At 43.9% G+C, this 17,377-nt stretch overlaps 1 protein-coding gene across 2 annotated transcripts in view; it reads right to left on the bottom strand.

Moving 5' to 3' along the window:
- Nucleotides 1-17,377, bottom strand: part of FAM117B (family with sequence similarity 117 member B) — an 88,119-nt gene that overhangs the window by 31,044 nt on the left and 39,698 nt on the right. Inside the window, exons 3-4 of one of the 2 annotated variants that reach the window (XM_037912428.2) lie at nt 11,230-11,322; nt 6,325-6,438 (exon numbers count right to left, since the gene is read on the bottom strand). In XM_037912428.2, the coding sequence (XP_037768356.1) occupies nt 6,325-6,438; nt 11,230-11,322 (207 nt within the window). The remainder of the gene's footprint in view (nt 1-6,324; nt 6,439-11,229; nt 11,323-17,377) is intronic. The other variant, XM_043525716.1, reaches the window with a different exon arrangement.

The raw sequence follows: 17,377 nt of genomic DNA, 5'->3' as shown, positions 1-17,377 counted from the left end.
AGGAGTTCACAGAGTAGCTGAAGGAAAAGTATTAGTATAACCAGATTCTTGGACCAGACTCATTCACCAAGAGTGATAAAATTGCAACAGCCTTCAACACAGCAAATGCAAAAAAAGAAGTCAGTTTCATTGAATTAATTCTAAAAGCCAAATAATGAAAACTATTCTGAAATTCAAGCTAATATTAAAGTTTTAGACTCACTTATGCCACGACCAGAAGAACTAAAATAGAAGAAAATACCCACTGAAATTAACCATCAAAGGAATGGGGGATAGTGTGGGGATTTAAGAGCGTGGGAACTACTGTTGCTCTTTTCACACAAAGAAAGAGTTGAAACTAGCAGTAGTTCAGGGGGCTGGGTCTACTCTCTCTTTTCTCACCTTGGAAAAAAAAATATGCAGTGGTTCCACTCATCTCCTTCCCTTCCCTTCCTGCCACAAAAACATCTAGCTGCTCCAGAACTGCATGATCCCTGCCTTAGAAACCTCTCTGTGGTTCTTTGAGGGAAAGGTGGGAGGGGTACAGAAGCAGCAGCAACTGACACCTGCAAAGATAAGGTGCAGCTTACATTAAGTTACTGGGGGGGGGAAGACACGACACTACTACCTTTATTACTTTGGGGGGAGGTCTGCATTTATTGGGGCAACATTAATTGTATTTTGGGGTCATTTGTTGAGGGCAGTATTCACTATTTTTTGCAGGGGCAATAGGTTAACTTCTAAAAGAGAGTATCCACGAATACTAGTCAGAAGCTGTTCGAGAAACCCAACAGAAGAGAGATGTTTCTGATTCTGTCCTAATAATTCCCAAAGGAAACCAAGAACTTACAGATCAAACAGTCACCCACTAAAAGCCTGTAATATTTACAGAAAGCAATTTCTAAGCCAACAACCAAATACCTATTTTTTAAAATTGTGCGTGCACTATTAGTGGGATACAAAGTATAAAAAAAAGTTCCTTAAATTATATTCAAGCTCAAAGTTTCCAAAGAGAAAAATAAAAACTCCTATGACAAAACTTAGTCTAAAAACAACTATATATTGTGAGCACTTTTTACACTCACTCTCCTTCACCCGCCAAATGAAATTAAGGCCACTTTACTCATTCTAAGGAGGTAACATTTCTATGATCTGTACCCCAGTTGCACTATTCATTATATGTTAAAGTCTCCACAGCAGAGTAATGAAAATGATTTTAGTTTAATTCCAAAGCCTGAGTAAAGACTAGCCTTTGATGTTTCCAATAAATCTGCTGAACTTCAAAACAATTAAAAAAAAACCCACAAAATAAACTACAAATGGTCTGATTTTTTTTTTTTTTTTTTTACACTGTTCACAGTGTTATAACTGGCCACACAGTTTACTTGGAACTATTTGATGGAAGGATAATTCTCGGATGTGTCTTAGTATTGGGACTAGGAACTTAATACCTAGTATTAGCTCTAGGAACTTAGAACGCTAATCTTGCAGAAGTGATATGACAAAATCACAAACAAAAGCAAAATATGTATTTCCAACATTCAAAAGTTTCAGAAGGTTGCTAGATGGGAATTTCTCAATCTGAATAATTCTCTCTTCAGGATAAAGAGAAATTTTCTACAGGAATTCATTTTGGGTAATGGATTTCACAAATACCAGGTTTCTTTACCTATCCCCCCTTCTGTCTTTTTTAAAATTCTCTCAAGCAAAAGCAAGCCTGAGCTGCTATTATTTTTCATAGCACTTAATCCAGGACCAAGGTAAATGGAAGCAATGTGAAACATACGACATAACCTTGGTCAGTTTCCCACCTCTGTTTCTGCTGGGAAAGCAACTACAAGCAAGAGCAGCTGCAATCATGAAGCAAAAAGGTGGAAACATTTTTTCCAATAGTTTTGTTTTAGAGTTCCTGGCATATATAAGATACACTGGTACAGGTCCTCCATTCCAGCACATGGAGATGGTACAACTAGAAAAAACGGTTACTTACCTTCTCGTAACTGTTCTTAGAGATGTGTTGTTCACGTCCATTCCAAATCAGGTGTGCACGCACTGCGCGCACCGTCATAGGAAAGTTTTTCCTTAGCAGCTCCCATTGGGTTGGCTGTGGAGCCCCTTGGAGTGGCACCTTCATGGAGCTCAATACATGACCCTGGCGACCCTACCCTCCTTCAGTTCCTTCTTGCCGGCTACTCTGACACAGGGGAAGGAGGCTGGGAATTGGAATGGACGTGAACACCACATCTTGAAGAACAACAGATACAAGAAGGTGTTGAAAGTGACCATGGTCTTTAGTGATCAGATTGGGACAGAGTGGTAGCATGATTGGGGTGTCCACTGACAGCTCCAGCAGCGTGGTGTACCAATGTTGATGGGGCCATGGGGAAGAGCAGATTCCATTAAAAGTTACTGAAGGCGGAAATCACGCTCCTTCTTGGTCCTTGACCGAAAAGCCCTGCAGATTTTGCACTTCCCCATTTGGTGCATTTCCCCCCATTTAAGAGTCATGGGGGTCACTGAGGGGTATAGACTTATTGCAAGTACTGCAGGGCTTAAAGCCTTGGGCTCGCGGCATGCCCCAGAGCCCAAGGAGGGGTGGGGCTAGGGATTGGGGAAAGACCCCGTTCCCAACCTACTATCTATTTACTAAACTAACTATGAATTCAAATGACTTAACAGAAGAATACTAAAGAAGCACTTGCTGAGCAAGTGAGCACTGTTCCAACGGTCATCATGGATAGTAAGAAGGAACTGAAGGGGGGGTTGGTCCGGCAGGGTCATATATTGAGCGCCATGAAGGCGCCACTTCAGGGGGCTCAACAGACGACCTGATTGGAGCTGCTAAGGGGAAACTTTCCGATGACTGTGCACTCAGCGTGCGTATACCTGACTGGAATCAAAGTGAACAAGCACTCGAAGAAGAACTGTTATTTTCTGTGCAAATGCAAATCATTAGCTCACAATCCTCTGCTGATTCTCTCAGATTAAAAATATTAATCAGTCAGCACCCTTAGCAGAACAATGGGTAGGAATCTAGACTAGCATACTAAATCTCTTAGATTAAAAATAAATCAGGATCAGATAATTTAACACCCCAAATGCATAGGATCCTCCAAGCACTACAAAAAAATTATTGGGCATTTAACAGTCACCTTTAACACCCTCCTACAAAGAGAGCTTTATAAAATGTAATGTTTAGAGAAACTATTAAGACACTCAATTGATTTCTTTACAAATATCTAAAAACAGAGTGCTCTGCTCAGAACCCTTAACATATTTGGACACTGATTTACTACTACTGGAGTAGACTTTTGAACAGGCATTTTTTTTTTTCTTCCAAACGCCAGTTGCTGGGAACATTTCTTTGCAAGAGACAAATCTTAGTAGCTATAAGGCTTCTTGAATCTTGCAGTGATATGAAACTAGTTAAATTCACAGCTTCCACTGCCACCCCCCACCCCAAAAACTAAGGCTCATTTCCACATGGGTCATTTATTGTGATTATTGCAAAGAGCTTTTGTCCTAATTTAATCAGGACACCAAAACTCTGAAGTGTCCATTGAGATTGGGAAACTATTTTGACAACCAATTTTAAAGAAAGGGTACAAATCAGCAGTCATCTAGATAATGCTCACCCTTCAATTCCTGAAAGGGTTCAAATTCAGTTCTACTGTCAACCTTGGAGAGAACTCAGAGGATAGGCGCTACTTCAAATGGCAGGGCAAAGAAGTGGAGGGGGATGGAAGAAAGCTTAGTGCAATGAAAAGCAAGAAAAAAAATCTCCAAGCTCTACCCATTAAGGGTAAAAACATACAAGCAAGTTAATAGTTTTGAACTAGGACTGTGCTTTTCTTAAAAAAAGGGCACAAAGTCTGAAAAGAATAAGATCAGCAAAAGTTTGCAAGGGAAGGAGCCAGAGGCCTATCCCGGATGATTGGCATAACTGGTCCTGTTTACAATTCGTTAGATTAGAAAGGAAATGTGACACCATACCTCATAATCTTCATAGTAATAGGATACGAGTATGGCGTAATTATGATGTATTTTATGCAAGACAGATCATATAAGATATCACTGAAAAGGTTACGATTTACTGAATATGATCATCCTACTTATATGCATGTATCATTTTGGTATCTTAAGTTAGATACAGAGACAATATTCCTATTACATATGTGTTTACACCCAGGGAACGCCCACTAGACAAAAGACTGTCAGTCTAGATGGCTGGCTGGGAAGGGCCAATTCAAGTCAATGGACCATTAGGGAGAACAACAGGTCTTAGAAGAAGCTAATCTTCCACTGGGGAGCCTTCCTGTGGAGGCTACAAACAGCCTCCAAGTCATGGCTGCTATGACACTACCGGGGCATGTGACCAGATCACCTGGTACTGCACTCCATCATGGAATACCAGTGTTTTTCCACTGAAAGGCATCAGAACCAAGCTTGGAGACAAAGGGTTCCCACCATATCAAAAGCTATTTAAGGCAGGGGAGTGACCTCATCGTGGTTCTTCACTGACTCTGTGCCCAAAGGAGACTCTTGGAAACACCTGAGGAACAAAGACTGAACTGGGGGGAACTGCTGGACCCAGGCTAGAGGGATTTCTAGGGTGTGAAAGGAACACCTGGAGTTTTAAGCTGAAGCAAAGGCAGCTGGCCCCTTAAAAATCTCTGCCGCCATCTTAAATCCTCATTTAGGGTGAGAATTTGCTACTTATATCCAATCTATTTAGTATATTAAGCTCAGATTGCGTTTTTGTTTATTTGCTAGGTAACCTGCTTTGATCTGTTTGCTACCCCTTATAATCACTTAAAATCTAACTTTTGTAGTTAATATATTTGCTTTTGCTTCATCACAAACCAGTGCGTGGGAGTTATAACTTGGGGCAAAAAGCTGTTGTATATTCTCTCTCCACATTGAGGGAGGGGGTGAATTTCATGAGCTTACACTGTACAGATCTCTGTGCAGCACAAGACCATATAGTTTTGGGTTTACACTCCAGAGGGGGGAATGCTCTTGAACACCTGGGCAGTTCCTTAGCTGTAGCCTCCCCATGCAGAGCTGATCACAGCAGCCTGTAAGTACTGCAGCTGAGTGTGTCCCTACCTGTGTGTATGCTGGTGAAAGAGCAAGTTTGGAGAGCTTGGCAACTTATCACAGCAGCACAGTGTGAGGGGAAGCCCAGGCTGGTAGGTCATGGGGGCTCAGTGGTACCCTCGTTCCAGATGGCATCCTGGGGGAAACCCGCCAGAGGAAACTCTCTATTAGGAACAATTAACATGACCATGAAGGAGAACTTCTTTGTCAAATTCCCTTTGCTAGACACAACATGGAACCGATTTGAAAATCTAAGATGTGCAGAGATCATGATCTGCAACTCCAACAACTTCTTGATCTGGTCATGTATGTCTGAAACTAACAGGAAAATTTCAAGAACTTTTTTTGAGAAATCATGCTAGGAATTCATCAGTATGATAAGAGACAAGAACATGCACCTATTGGGAAGACATCTATGTTACTCCCTTCATCCTAAACACAAGGATGAATTTAGTGACACAGAAGTAGTAAAGAACTTTTGAATTGATATTTTCATACCATCTACAGTACTAGAGGAAAAATTATATGCTTTGTAAATATATTCTTATCATCCTTACTCTGCAGTTTGTGTCTGGAAATTCACTATTCTTCCCTGAGTCACTCATAAGCTACCATCTTTCCACCTAAAGATAACTGAAGGGGACTCCTTTCAAAGGAAGTCAGTGTCAACTCCTAATCCTTTCATGTCTACCTGATGGACAACTGGGATCCCTCTACAGCACTCAGCCCAGGACTGTCCAGTGCTAAAAAAAGAGTCAAGAAGAAACTAAACTTCACTCTCAAGACCCTACCACTTACACCACCAGGCTGGTTCTATTCAGTTTTCTATATGCAAATTCATAACCTAGACACACCACTTTACTTGAAAGATTATTTCATAGAATTAGATTAAATTTATCCATACTGATTGATTTCTAATTCAGTGAACTGAACTATATCATCCATCTGCATCAGTCCTTACAAATTACGTTGTAAATTAGTATATTCTTCACCAACCTCCCTTTACATTTTTTTTTTAATTTAGAGAAAAAACAAACATACCCCACTTCAGCATGCTAAAGAAAATCAGTTTCATCTCACAAGGCAAAAAGGTTCTATACATTTCACAGATATACATCATTCAGCAGTAATCAAGTATTTCAGAACACATCGTGGTATTTTTTCTTTAAAAATCACTACTTGGAACACACAGGAGTTAACATTATGTTAACTCCCACAATGCCCTTAGAAGTGGCATAGCCTTACCTGACACTGATTAATGGCTGCATGGTTACCATGGAATGGAGACTGTCTTTCTTTATCCCGATGATGCCTGCTGCTGTGTTTACTTCTCTGCAACTGCTGACGCAATTTTGCAATCTGACAGGGGAAAGAATATGAGTCTCAGATTTGCCTTCGCATATTCAATTAAATTACTACATCAAGTTTACTATATGGACTATTAACAAAAAAAGTAAAAGCTGAAACATGGCTAAGTATGAGAATCTACTTGATATAATGTTGAGTCAGCTACTCTACAGATAAAACACCACAATACTAAAATATTAGCTTTCATTTTTCTATGAAGACCCCTGCACATATTCCCAGTTCTCACATACCAGTATGACAGGTTTCAGAGTAGCAGCCGTGTTAGTCTGTATTCACAAAAAGAAAAGGAGTACTTGTGGCACTTAGAGACTAACCAATTTATTTGAGCATAAAGCTTTCGTGAGCTACAGCTCACTTCATCGGATGCATTCAGTGGAAAATACAGTGAGGAGATTTATATACACACAGAACATGAAAAAATGGGTGTTTATCATGCACACTGTAAAGAGAGTGATCACTTAAGATGAGCTATTATCAGCAGGAGTGTGTTAACTGCTGGAAATGGCCCACCTTGATTATCACTACAAAAGGTTTTCTCCCCTCCCTGCCCCCCACTCTTCTGCTGGTCATAGCTCATCGTAAGTGAGCTTAAGTGCTGTGGAGATGGCAAGCATTGCGGCAGCATGGCTGACTTCCCCTTTGACTGGACCGTGGGGCAGGCAAGTGCCAGTTGTTCATCCTTTCTGAGATGGGAAAACGGCACTGTGAGGCGCAACAAGTCCTGTGCCACCTCATATGCCTCCGGGGTCAACACGAGCTGCAGCTGCTGACTCCAAGGGCTCGGCGAGCAGGGCGGATCCAGACTTAACTGCAGAAGTCGATGTGAACCTCGCGGATGAAGTGGCTGAAGTGCTGTAGGCTGACTGGGGTCCCATCATGGCCGGCTTCTTAGTTTTGGTCAGGGGAGAGTGGCCCTTCTCCGGCTTCTTCTTCTTCTGAGGCACTTGCAATTGTGAACAGTGCCTACCTGACAACTACATGCGGGAGGAGCCATGATGGTGCCAAGAGTCTCGTAAGGAGTCCTTTCTTGGCACTAGATCCTGGGAAGATGGTGCCGGGGTGCTCTGCACCAAGGAGACTGTGCTAGGCACGGGGTGTCCCAATCCGGGGTCTGACTGGGGCCGAAGCACGGCCTCCATCAGCAGAACTTTGAGATGCTGGTCCCTGTCCTCAAAGTTCTAGGGCAAAACCTGCGACAGATCCTGCACTGGTCTTTCTGGTGACTCTCCTAGACACCACAAGCATGAAGTGTGCATGTCACTTTTGGGCATGCATTTACCACAGGCCTCAACTTTTAAAAGCAGGGAACCACAGTATGCCATGGAGAAACCTGATTGGAATTGACATGAACAAGCACCCAAAGAAAAAGAGGCTATCAGCATGGCTGTTGCCTTCTGCCATCTGATCTTGTGGACCACCTGCTGTAGAAGAGATAAAGCAGGGGGAGAGGCATCATTCATCTGGTATGACCGATTGAGGACTTGGGCGTCCCCCTGTGATTGAGTTCCAGATTCTCCCTTTGAACAATATTGGGTGCATTTGTTATTGTTGTGGGATGAGGAAAGATCCCTCACTGGGGTTTCCCACTGGCCAAAGATGTCCACGATTAGAGAGTCACACAACTCCCATTTGTGGTAGGTTGCAAAGTTTCTGCTGACAGCATTAGCAATTGCGTTCTGGGTGCCCGATAGGCTGCTGTCAAAAGAATACGGTGTGTGATTCACCATTCCCAAAGGTGGATAGCTTCCGCACACAAGGCTCTGGATCTCGTCCCCTCTTGTTTGTTTATGTAGAAGCCTGTGGGGGTGGTATCTGATATGACAGGAACGTGTTGATTTTGGATGGTTGGCAGGAACGCCTGGCAAGCTCTGCATACTGCCCAGAGTTCCAATATATTTATCTGCATCCTGGACTCTCATGCTGTCCAGGTATCTTGTGTCATGGTTTGCCCATGTGGGCACCCCAGCCCATGAGGGATGCATCACTTATGATGGTCATGGTGGGTGAGGATGGGAGGAAGCTCATCCCTGAGCAGATTCATAGCGAGTTCATCCAACATTGGAGTGAGGAAAGAACTTCTGGTGACAGGTGGAGCAGAGGGTGCATGGATTGATGCATGGGGGAGTAGACGTATGTAGCCAGAGTTGAAGGCAGTGCAGGTGTAGGCGAGCGAATGGCGTGATTTATGTTCAGACTGCCATATGTCCCAAGAGAGTCAGGTTTTGGCCAAAGTCAAAGTGATTAATTCCCTCATTGTCTGGAATCTTTTCCTTGGTAGATAAGCTCGGGCGGAGGTTGTGTCTATGTGAGCTTCTATGAACTCTAGGGATTGCGTAGGGTTTAAAGTTGATTTTTCAGCATTGACACTAACCCCTAGGAAGGAGAGGAGTAGAAGCAGTTGCAATGTCACCTTCTGGGCCTCTTCTTTGGACTGTGCTGCTATCAGCCAGTCGTCTAGATAGAGGAAAACAAGGACCCACTGATGTCTAAGATGGGCTGCCACTACAGAGAATCCTGTTGTGAATACTCGTGGGGCAGTGGTGAGTCTGTAGGATAGGACCCTGTATTGAAGATGCCAAGGCCCCACCTTGAACCTCAGGAACCTTCCATGAGTTGGGTGTATATTGATATGGAAGTAGGTATGATATGCCTATCAAGCGCCATCAACCACATCCTTTTTCTAAGGAGGGAATGGCTGTTGCAGGTGTGACCACGCAAAATCTTGGTTTGGAAACATCGAGCAATTGAGGCATCAGAGACCTAATATCGGTCTCCACTCTCCAGTCTTTTTGGGAACTAGGAAGTATCTCGAGGAGAACCCTCTTCCTTGAAAGAAGTCTGAGATTAGCGCCACAGTTCCCCTCTGCAATAGGGAGTTGACCTCTAGTTGGAGGAGGTCGTCGAGTACGTGTTTCATGCATGTGGACCGAGGAGAAGGGCGAGATGCCATGAACTCTATGATATAGCTGCTCTGGGTAATATCTAGGACCCACTTGTCCATTGTTATGGCTTTCCATGCTGGGAGAAGAGTCAGAGGTGGCTCCCCGAATGGGATAGGGTAAATGGGCATTTGTGTATGGAGCCGTTAACGGCTCTCTAAGGACACTCAGAAATAATGTTTACATGATGTTTGGATGTTGCGCTGATGGCTGGGCACTTGACATAGGTTGACGTGGCCTGTGGACCTTAGGGTGCTTTTGAAGAGGCTCATAGGTATGTTGGTGGTATAGCTGCGGCGGCCCTGTAACTATATGATTGGGGTGGACAGTAGAATTTCCTCTTAGGTGCTGGTGTGTAGATGCCCAGAGACCTTAGGGAGTTTAGGGACTCATCCGTCTCCTGATTGAAGAGGTGCGATTCATTGAATGGGAAGTCTTTTGCAGTGTTTTGCACTTCCCTGGGGAAGCCAGAGGAGCGTAACCAGGATTTCTCCTCATGACAATTCCCGTTGCCAAGAAACAAGAGACTTTATCTATGGAGTCCACTGCTGCCTGAAGCATGGATCTGGCGAGTAACTTGCCTTCCTCCAAGACTGCCTGGAATTGATTGCAGATAAGCTACCATCGCAGGATCGCAAACTGTGCCCATCTCCCATAGTTCATAAAATCATATTTGGTCATCAGGACTAAGTAGTTTGAAATACAAAACTGGAGTTCCACCGAGACCACCTTTCTGCCCATGAGGTCTAGCCTCTAACCCTCTCTATTGAATGGGGTCGAGCTTGTTTGGAAAGTTCTGAGACCACCTGAATAATCAATGAGTTTGGTGGTGGATGAGAGAACAGGAACTCTGACCCTTTGGTGGGGACACAGTATCTCTTCTCAGTCCCTTTTGGGTCAGGCGCACATGTGGCTGGGATGTGCAATACCAGGCATGACAGTTGGAGGATGGCATCGTTGATTGGTAAGGCCACTCTCACCAGTACCAAAGTGTGCAAGATATCAAGCAGCTTGTATTGACTGTCTAGTCTACTCTAAGGTAATGTGTAGGGCATTAGCTATTCTCCGCAGCAAGTCCTGGAACTGGCAATAGTCATCCAGTGGGGAAGAAGGGGATTGAAGAGGCAGCTGCATCTGGGGAAGATGAGGGATGCCTCTCAGGATCTGTCGGTACCATTGGAATCGGGCTAATCGGTGCAGCATCCAGCGCTATGTCAGAGTGCTTACCTGACGAAGGTTGTGGTGAAGAAGTGGGGGAGTCCTTCCAGACCGAGCGGGACTGTTCAGAGGCTGAATATTGAGGCCAGGAGCTCCAGTAGGGCCAACCTGGTTGACCCTGCTGTTGTGCAGCTTAGGACCACAGTGCCAGATACAAGATCTGCAGGCAAAGCAAGGTGGGGAAGTGCCCCAGTGTTGTCGGAACCTTCCAGTAGTTGTGCTTCAGGAACAGGAGCAGTGGACTCTGTCAGAGATCCATATGGTCCAAATCAGAGGAGTCAGAAACCCCACCAAATGGCGGTGGCATTAGGACGGTTGGAAAAGGAGGTGGCAAGAGCATAGCGGGCAAAGGGTCCCTTTGACTTGGTGATCGGATTGGTGGTCATAGATTGTGAATAACTCATGTGGATCCAGGGAACCTCCAATTCTCCCAGAGGTCAAAGGTATCCGTTCCGCTGGAGGAGTTGGTATCAGGAACTGCATCTGTCTGGAGACCGATGGTTCAGGGGATGCCGGTGGAGTCACTGGGTCTGTGATTGGTACCTGTGGAACTAGTGATCATGGTAATAAAGTATGTAGGCAACAAGCCTGACCCAACTTTATTTCAAACAATAGCTTTCCTGACCTCCTTGAGTTGGTCTGTGCTGCCCCAGGATGCTGAACGCTTGTGAGAGCCTTTCTTCTTTTCTAAATATTCTTCAGCCCAGGCACTCTCTGTCTGTAACAAGAAGATTAAAGGACTAATTTTAAAAGGGTATGCTTATTCTTGCCAAAAAACAAAAGAAAAAAGAAAATTAGAAACAAGTAAGCTGAGAGAGGGCATGCAATTATGATTTTCTGGATACAGACACTGCTGGAAAGCACAAGTCACTGAATGAAAGCCCTCTATGGCACCTCTGATATTCCTACAAGTAATCAGTATGAAGATGTCACCTCAGCCACTCCTATAATTTACATAGTAGGTCTCTTCCCTATTTCATATGAACACTTATCACCGCAACTATAACAGAAGTATTAATTCTAATTTAGTGTCACTTAAAACACGGAAAGAATTTGGCCCATGAAGTTTAAGTGGGTACAAGTCCCAACCACTTTAGTGCTCAGACCAGGGATTAATTTGATCCTATGTGTTAACAGACATTTCTAGTCCTGCTCTAGTATGTGACAAAAGGCCTGGTTTACTCTACAGAGTTAGGTCAATGTAAAGCAGCTTACATTGACATAATTAGGTCAGTTTCCACAATATAGCCTTGCTGTCACCGATATAAGTGCCCTATTACAGCGACATAACTACCTCCATGAGAAACTTGTCAGTGTAGTTCGGCAATGCAGTGTCCATATAGACACTGCAGGTTACTTATATCAAGTGTTGGCTCTCATTCTTATCAATTTCATGGCTCCATGAAATTGAAAAGAGGGTCCGGCTCACATCTGGGGCGGTCAGCCTGGGGCAGGTAGGGGGCTCCCTTCCCCAAGCCAGGCTCCTGTGGAGGCTCTGGACTCCTCACCCTGAGCTGGGCTGCTGCCTGAGCTCTGGGCATACAGCTCCCCACGGAAGCCCAGGGGGCAGCCGTGCTCCCAGCAGGGAGTCTGCGGGGGAATGGGGCGAGGCTCCCATCAGGAAGCTGCACACAGAGCTGAGAGCCCAGGCTCTCTCAGCTCCCTACACTGCCCCTCTTAAATCAGTGGATGCGTACCACCAACAGAAAGAGGCCAGCATGGACATGAACCACTGTAGTAATTACTGTGGTGGCTGTAAGTCAGCCTAACATTAGATCGACTTAAGTTTGTAGTGTAGACATGCCACAAGCAAACATTCTAGTATATAAGCAATACTGCACAATTAATGATTGCAATATCACACAAACAACTATACTATAACCTATAGTTGAGCACTCAAGTTAGGAAATACTAGAATTAAGTGGCCTGGGCAACCTTAATTAGACTTCCTGGCATGTATGCATTATGATACTGTCTTTAATTACATTATCACATATTTTTTCCACAGGTCATCTGCCTCATTGAGTGCACAGAATAGACAGTTCTTACCGAATGACCAACTATTCAATAGCTTGTTTTATCTTCGTTGTTCAATGTGTGTATATTTAGTATACAGTAAATAATATTTACTGTATACTATTCAAATTCTGTTCTGAATACAGAAAGAGGCTATTGTGACAGATGTAGCCAATTCCTGCAACATTCTTGAAAAACCTTACTGAATGAAGTTTTAGAAGGTTTCAAGTCCATTGTATCAAGTTGCAAAATTCATGTATTGTGGAATTATATGTAATTTCTATAGGGGGAGACATGACCAATATAAATCCTGGGAAGTGTCATGAGCTTCAAAAGGCTACATGAAACTATGTGCCAGACAAGAATGAATTTATGGGACAAAGTTAGGTGGGTTTCCCAGAAAAATTCTTAGGGGGTGGGTGCGGAAGGTATATGCAAACATACATCCTCTGTTTATGCAAGAACTCAGTCTTTCAAAGTTTCATCCTGAGGAGGGAACCTTTGTCTGGCGATTACCTGTTCCCAGAGTTCCAAAATCAAAGAACCAAACTGCGTAAAGGAAACAAACAGATTCACGAGTGTTCTTTTTCTGAGCAAAATCTGGTATGAACTTGTGACTACAGAAAAACCCTACCCATCGTGAAGTATGAAGGACTGAGCACCTACCTGCCACAGCCCTTCTTAGAGTTGGGCATGATCTCTTGTAAGCTTATCAGCATGTGTGTAGATCGGGGCGGCCAATCGGCAGCTCCAGAGCCGCATGCGGCTCTTCAGAAGATAATATGCAGCTCCTGCATAGGATAGGTTTTGAAGAGTTTCGGAAAGCATGTCACAAGGACGATTGGAGAGTAGAAGCTCTGGCTCAGACCATGAGGCGGTGAGAAGGAACTGGAGATGCCGATAGCCCACCATGCCCTTTATCACCTCAGGCAAGGCCACGATGTGGCACAGTGTGCCAGTAGCCGACTCTGGGGGAAAAAAATGATGGGTTCTTGGTACCCACCGGCAGCCCTATCACAGCCCTCTCTCTCTCCCCCAGTGAGTCTCCCTCCCTCCATGTGCCTCCCACCTGCTGTGATCAGCTGTTTCGCAGCATTGAGGTGGCTTTGGGGGGAGGGAGGGAGCGAGGACATGGCTCACTGGGGGATGGGGGCCCGAATGGGATGGGAGGCGGGGCCTGGGGCAGAGCCAGGGTTCCAGCAACCCCTGGCCGGCGCCTGTATCCCCTTCAATAAAGCACACAGTGACTAGCTGGTGTGGAAATTTTTAATCAAAATTTTTCTTACACCATCTAACAATGGAAGGCAAGTGAAAACAGAAAAGAAAATACACAGATGAAAGCTGAGGCTTCCAATAGGAGTGGGAGAATAAGTACTTTTTCACTGAACATAATGGTAAGGCCATGTGTCTTCTTTGCCAGATGCGTATCTCTCAGTTCAAATCTTCGAAATGACGCTGCAAGTTTGCTTCTAGTCATGCACATATGGATCAAGAATTCCTACAAGGTTCTGAACTGAAAACTTTGAAAAAACAAACATATGTAGAAGCCCAATGCTTCACCAGATTTGCCAACCGATTGCAGACTGCAACGTTAGTGTCCTATTATGTGGCCCGGCACATAGCCAGTGCAAAAAAGCCCTACTCTGAAGGCGAGTTTATAAAAACATGCCTCACTGATGTGATTTCAATCCTGTCACCAGAGAATGAGAATCTACAGAAGAAAATGTCTGGCCTGTAGCTTTCATGCCACACAATAAAACACAGAATCTCTGACCTGAATAGTGACATCGAATCGCAACCGTACTTGCAACTTCAACAGCGTATTTGAGCATTGCTTTGGATGAGTCATGCAATGTACAGAATAAACCTCAATTATCAGTATTTGTCCGGACTGTGTCGTAAAGCCAACTCCTCGATATCATGCCACTAAAGGATAGAACTCGTGGATGAGATCTAAAGGAGGCATTGATGATGTTAGTTGCGAAACACCACTTCCCTTTACAGAAGTTCAGTGCCATTGCAATGGACGGGGCTCCGTCCATGTGGGGATCTGTGAATGGATTAGTAGGGCTTTGTAAGTCTGACAAGAGCTTTCCCAAATTTTGGACATTTCACTGTATTATTCATTGGGAGCAACTGGTATCTAAAAATCTCTAATTTGATCACATCATGAAACCGGTCCTGCACATTGTAAATTTCATTCGCTCAAATGCACTCAATCACAGACAATTTCAAAAACTAACAGAAGATCTGGATGAAGATGACTTCCCTGCCAATTTGCCATTTCACTGCACAGTTTGATGACTCTCGAGAGGTAAAGTTATTTCCCATTTTTTCGAGCTCCTGGAACCAGTAAACTTGTTTATGGAGGAGAAGCACAGAATATACCCTGATCTTACAGATCCTGGGTGGGTTTTGGCTTTGGCATTTCTTGCAGACATGCTGCTGCAGTTGGATAAACTAAAGGTGGACTTACAAGGAAAATTCTGGTTGCTGTCTGATCTAGTGCAAAGCATATTTGCATACATGAACAAACTGCAGCTGTTTCACAGACAAATGCTTGAGGGAGAGCTGACACACTTTCCCTCAATATCATAACTTCAAGCCAGATCAAAAGAAGATGCAGCAGAATCTCTGAAACGGAGCACAACTAGATATGCGAGCATGATTAAAGATCCTAAGGACAGTTTTGAGGAAAGATTCCAACTTTTGCAGTAGAAAAGACCTCAAATCAGATTTCTGATTGACCCTTTTGGTGCTGAAGCCAATTGTCTGAATCCCCCATTAGTCACTGACGAAGCAATATTCCAGATGGAAATAGAACTTTTGGAAGATGACATATTGAAATCTGTTCAGAAGACAGAAGGGACCCTTACTTTCTGGAATTCTGCACCAAAGGATAAATACCCCAACATCAGAAGTGCAGCCCTAAAATTAACCTCAATGTCACAACTTATCTTTGTGAGTCTGTTTTCTCAACACTCAAACGTGAAATCCAAGCACTGATCCGTTTTGACAAACAGCCATTTAAGAGAACTGCTGCATGTGAGCACAACTGAACACAAACCAAACCTTAAGGAAATTGTTGAAAGCAAAGAATGCCGAAAGTCCCACTAAGTAAAAGGTTAAGACAAGTTATTATTATTAACTACACATTATAAATGCATAATAAATATACATAATCAAATTATGTGTGTGCATACATACATACATATACATACACACACACCATATTACTGTGACTCTTTGGCAATGTACATGGTAAATTCTAGCTCCTTCTCAGGCTCAGGTTGGCCATCCCGGTGTAGATGCTTTTATTGTTTTAATAGGTTTTCTTTGTAATTCTTCCACAAGACCCTCTGTTTCTCACTCAGATCTGAGGAATGCTCAGAAGTAAAACAGCATACACCAGCCACTAAAGTAAAGGTCCTCTTTGGATCCAAAGAGGAACCCAGAACTGGAGCAGGGTTTGAAACAGGAACCAAAGACCTGGATGGCACAGGATCTAGTGAAATATTTAAATCCACCCCTTTGGTTCTCGAAGCTGAAAATGGAACCAGACTTGGTTTTGGAGCCGTAGAGGCCCTGTCAGAATCAGAAGGATCTGACAAATCGGACATGCAGGATCTGGCACTGCTAACAGTGGCTGTCTTTTTCTTTGCCTTCCTCTTTGGAACCAACACAGCTTGAGTTAACAACATGGCTCTCAGTTATGTCATAGGCAGTCCGCCCTTCTCTATCAATAACAGTACCTTTAAAGACCTGACTGCTTGAGCAGCCGGATCAGGAGCTGTACCCAATGAGGGTTCTGATTTTCTAGACCCTTTAAGGTGCTTTGGCTTGCTGGAGGAAGTTACAGGAGCCAAAACTGGCCTCTTAGGGCTTGTCTTCACTACAGAGCTAAATTAGTGCTGCTGCAATCGATACAGCGGCATCGATTTAGCAAATCTAGTGAAGACATGCTCAATCAATGGGAGAGTGCTCTCCCATCAATTTCTGTACTCCACTCCAACAAGAGGCGGAAGCAACATTGGCAGGAGAGCCTCTCCCGCTGACATAGCATAGTGTGGATCCCGTGGTATGCAGATCTAAGCTACATTGACTTGAATTACGCTACCAATGTAACTCAAATTGCGTAGCTTATATCGACCAGAAGCTGTAGTGAAGACAAGCCCTTAGACACTGGATCCAGAGGGTACAAGACTCAAGGAAAAGCACTTGCAACCTGTTCTGCCTTTTGCAAGCTCCGGGTATGAAAATCTGGCCGACAGAACACCCAGAAGAAAAACGGTACTCCCCCGAGCACTTCAGGAACCTAAAATGGTCATCCAACGCTGGGAAGACAGCTAGGCATGAAGCACATCTCTTGAACCCCAGTTTCTTCTTTTTCTTCAGTTCCATCATAACCTGGAACTGAACTACTAATTTTAAGTTAATTGTCCATACTCAGCACTAAACTACAACTATCCTAAATGATTTGCAAAGAATGGAGAAAAACCTCATATGTGAACAGATCGGAGTGGTCCACTTCAGTCTAGCACAGACTATAACAGGGTTAAAAAACAAAACAAAAAAAAAGGACAAACCACAACTAGATAAATTCATGGAGAATAGGTTCATCAATGGTTATTAGCCAGGATGCGCAGGGATGGTGTCCCTAACCTCTGTTTGCCAGAAGCTGGGAATAGGAGGCAGGGAATGGATCACTTGCTGATTACCTGTTCTGTTCATTCCCTCTGGGGCACCTGGCATTGGCC

This window comes from Chelonia mydas, chromosome 11 (assembly GCF_015237465.2).
Source record: "Chelonia mydas isolate rCheMyd1 chromosome 11, rCheMyd1.pri.v2, whole genome shotgun sequence".
In the NCBI taxonomy this organism is placed as follows: domain Eukaryota; kingdom Metazoa; phylum Chordata; order Testudines; family Cheloniidae; genus Chelonia; species Chelonia mydas.
Note: the sequence above shows the minus strand (reverse complement) of the source record. Positions and strands in the feature narration are given on the sequence as shown.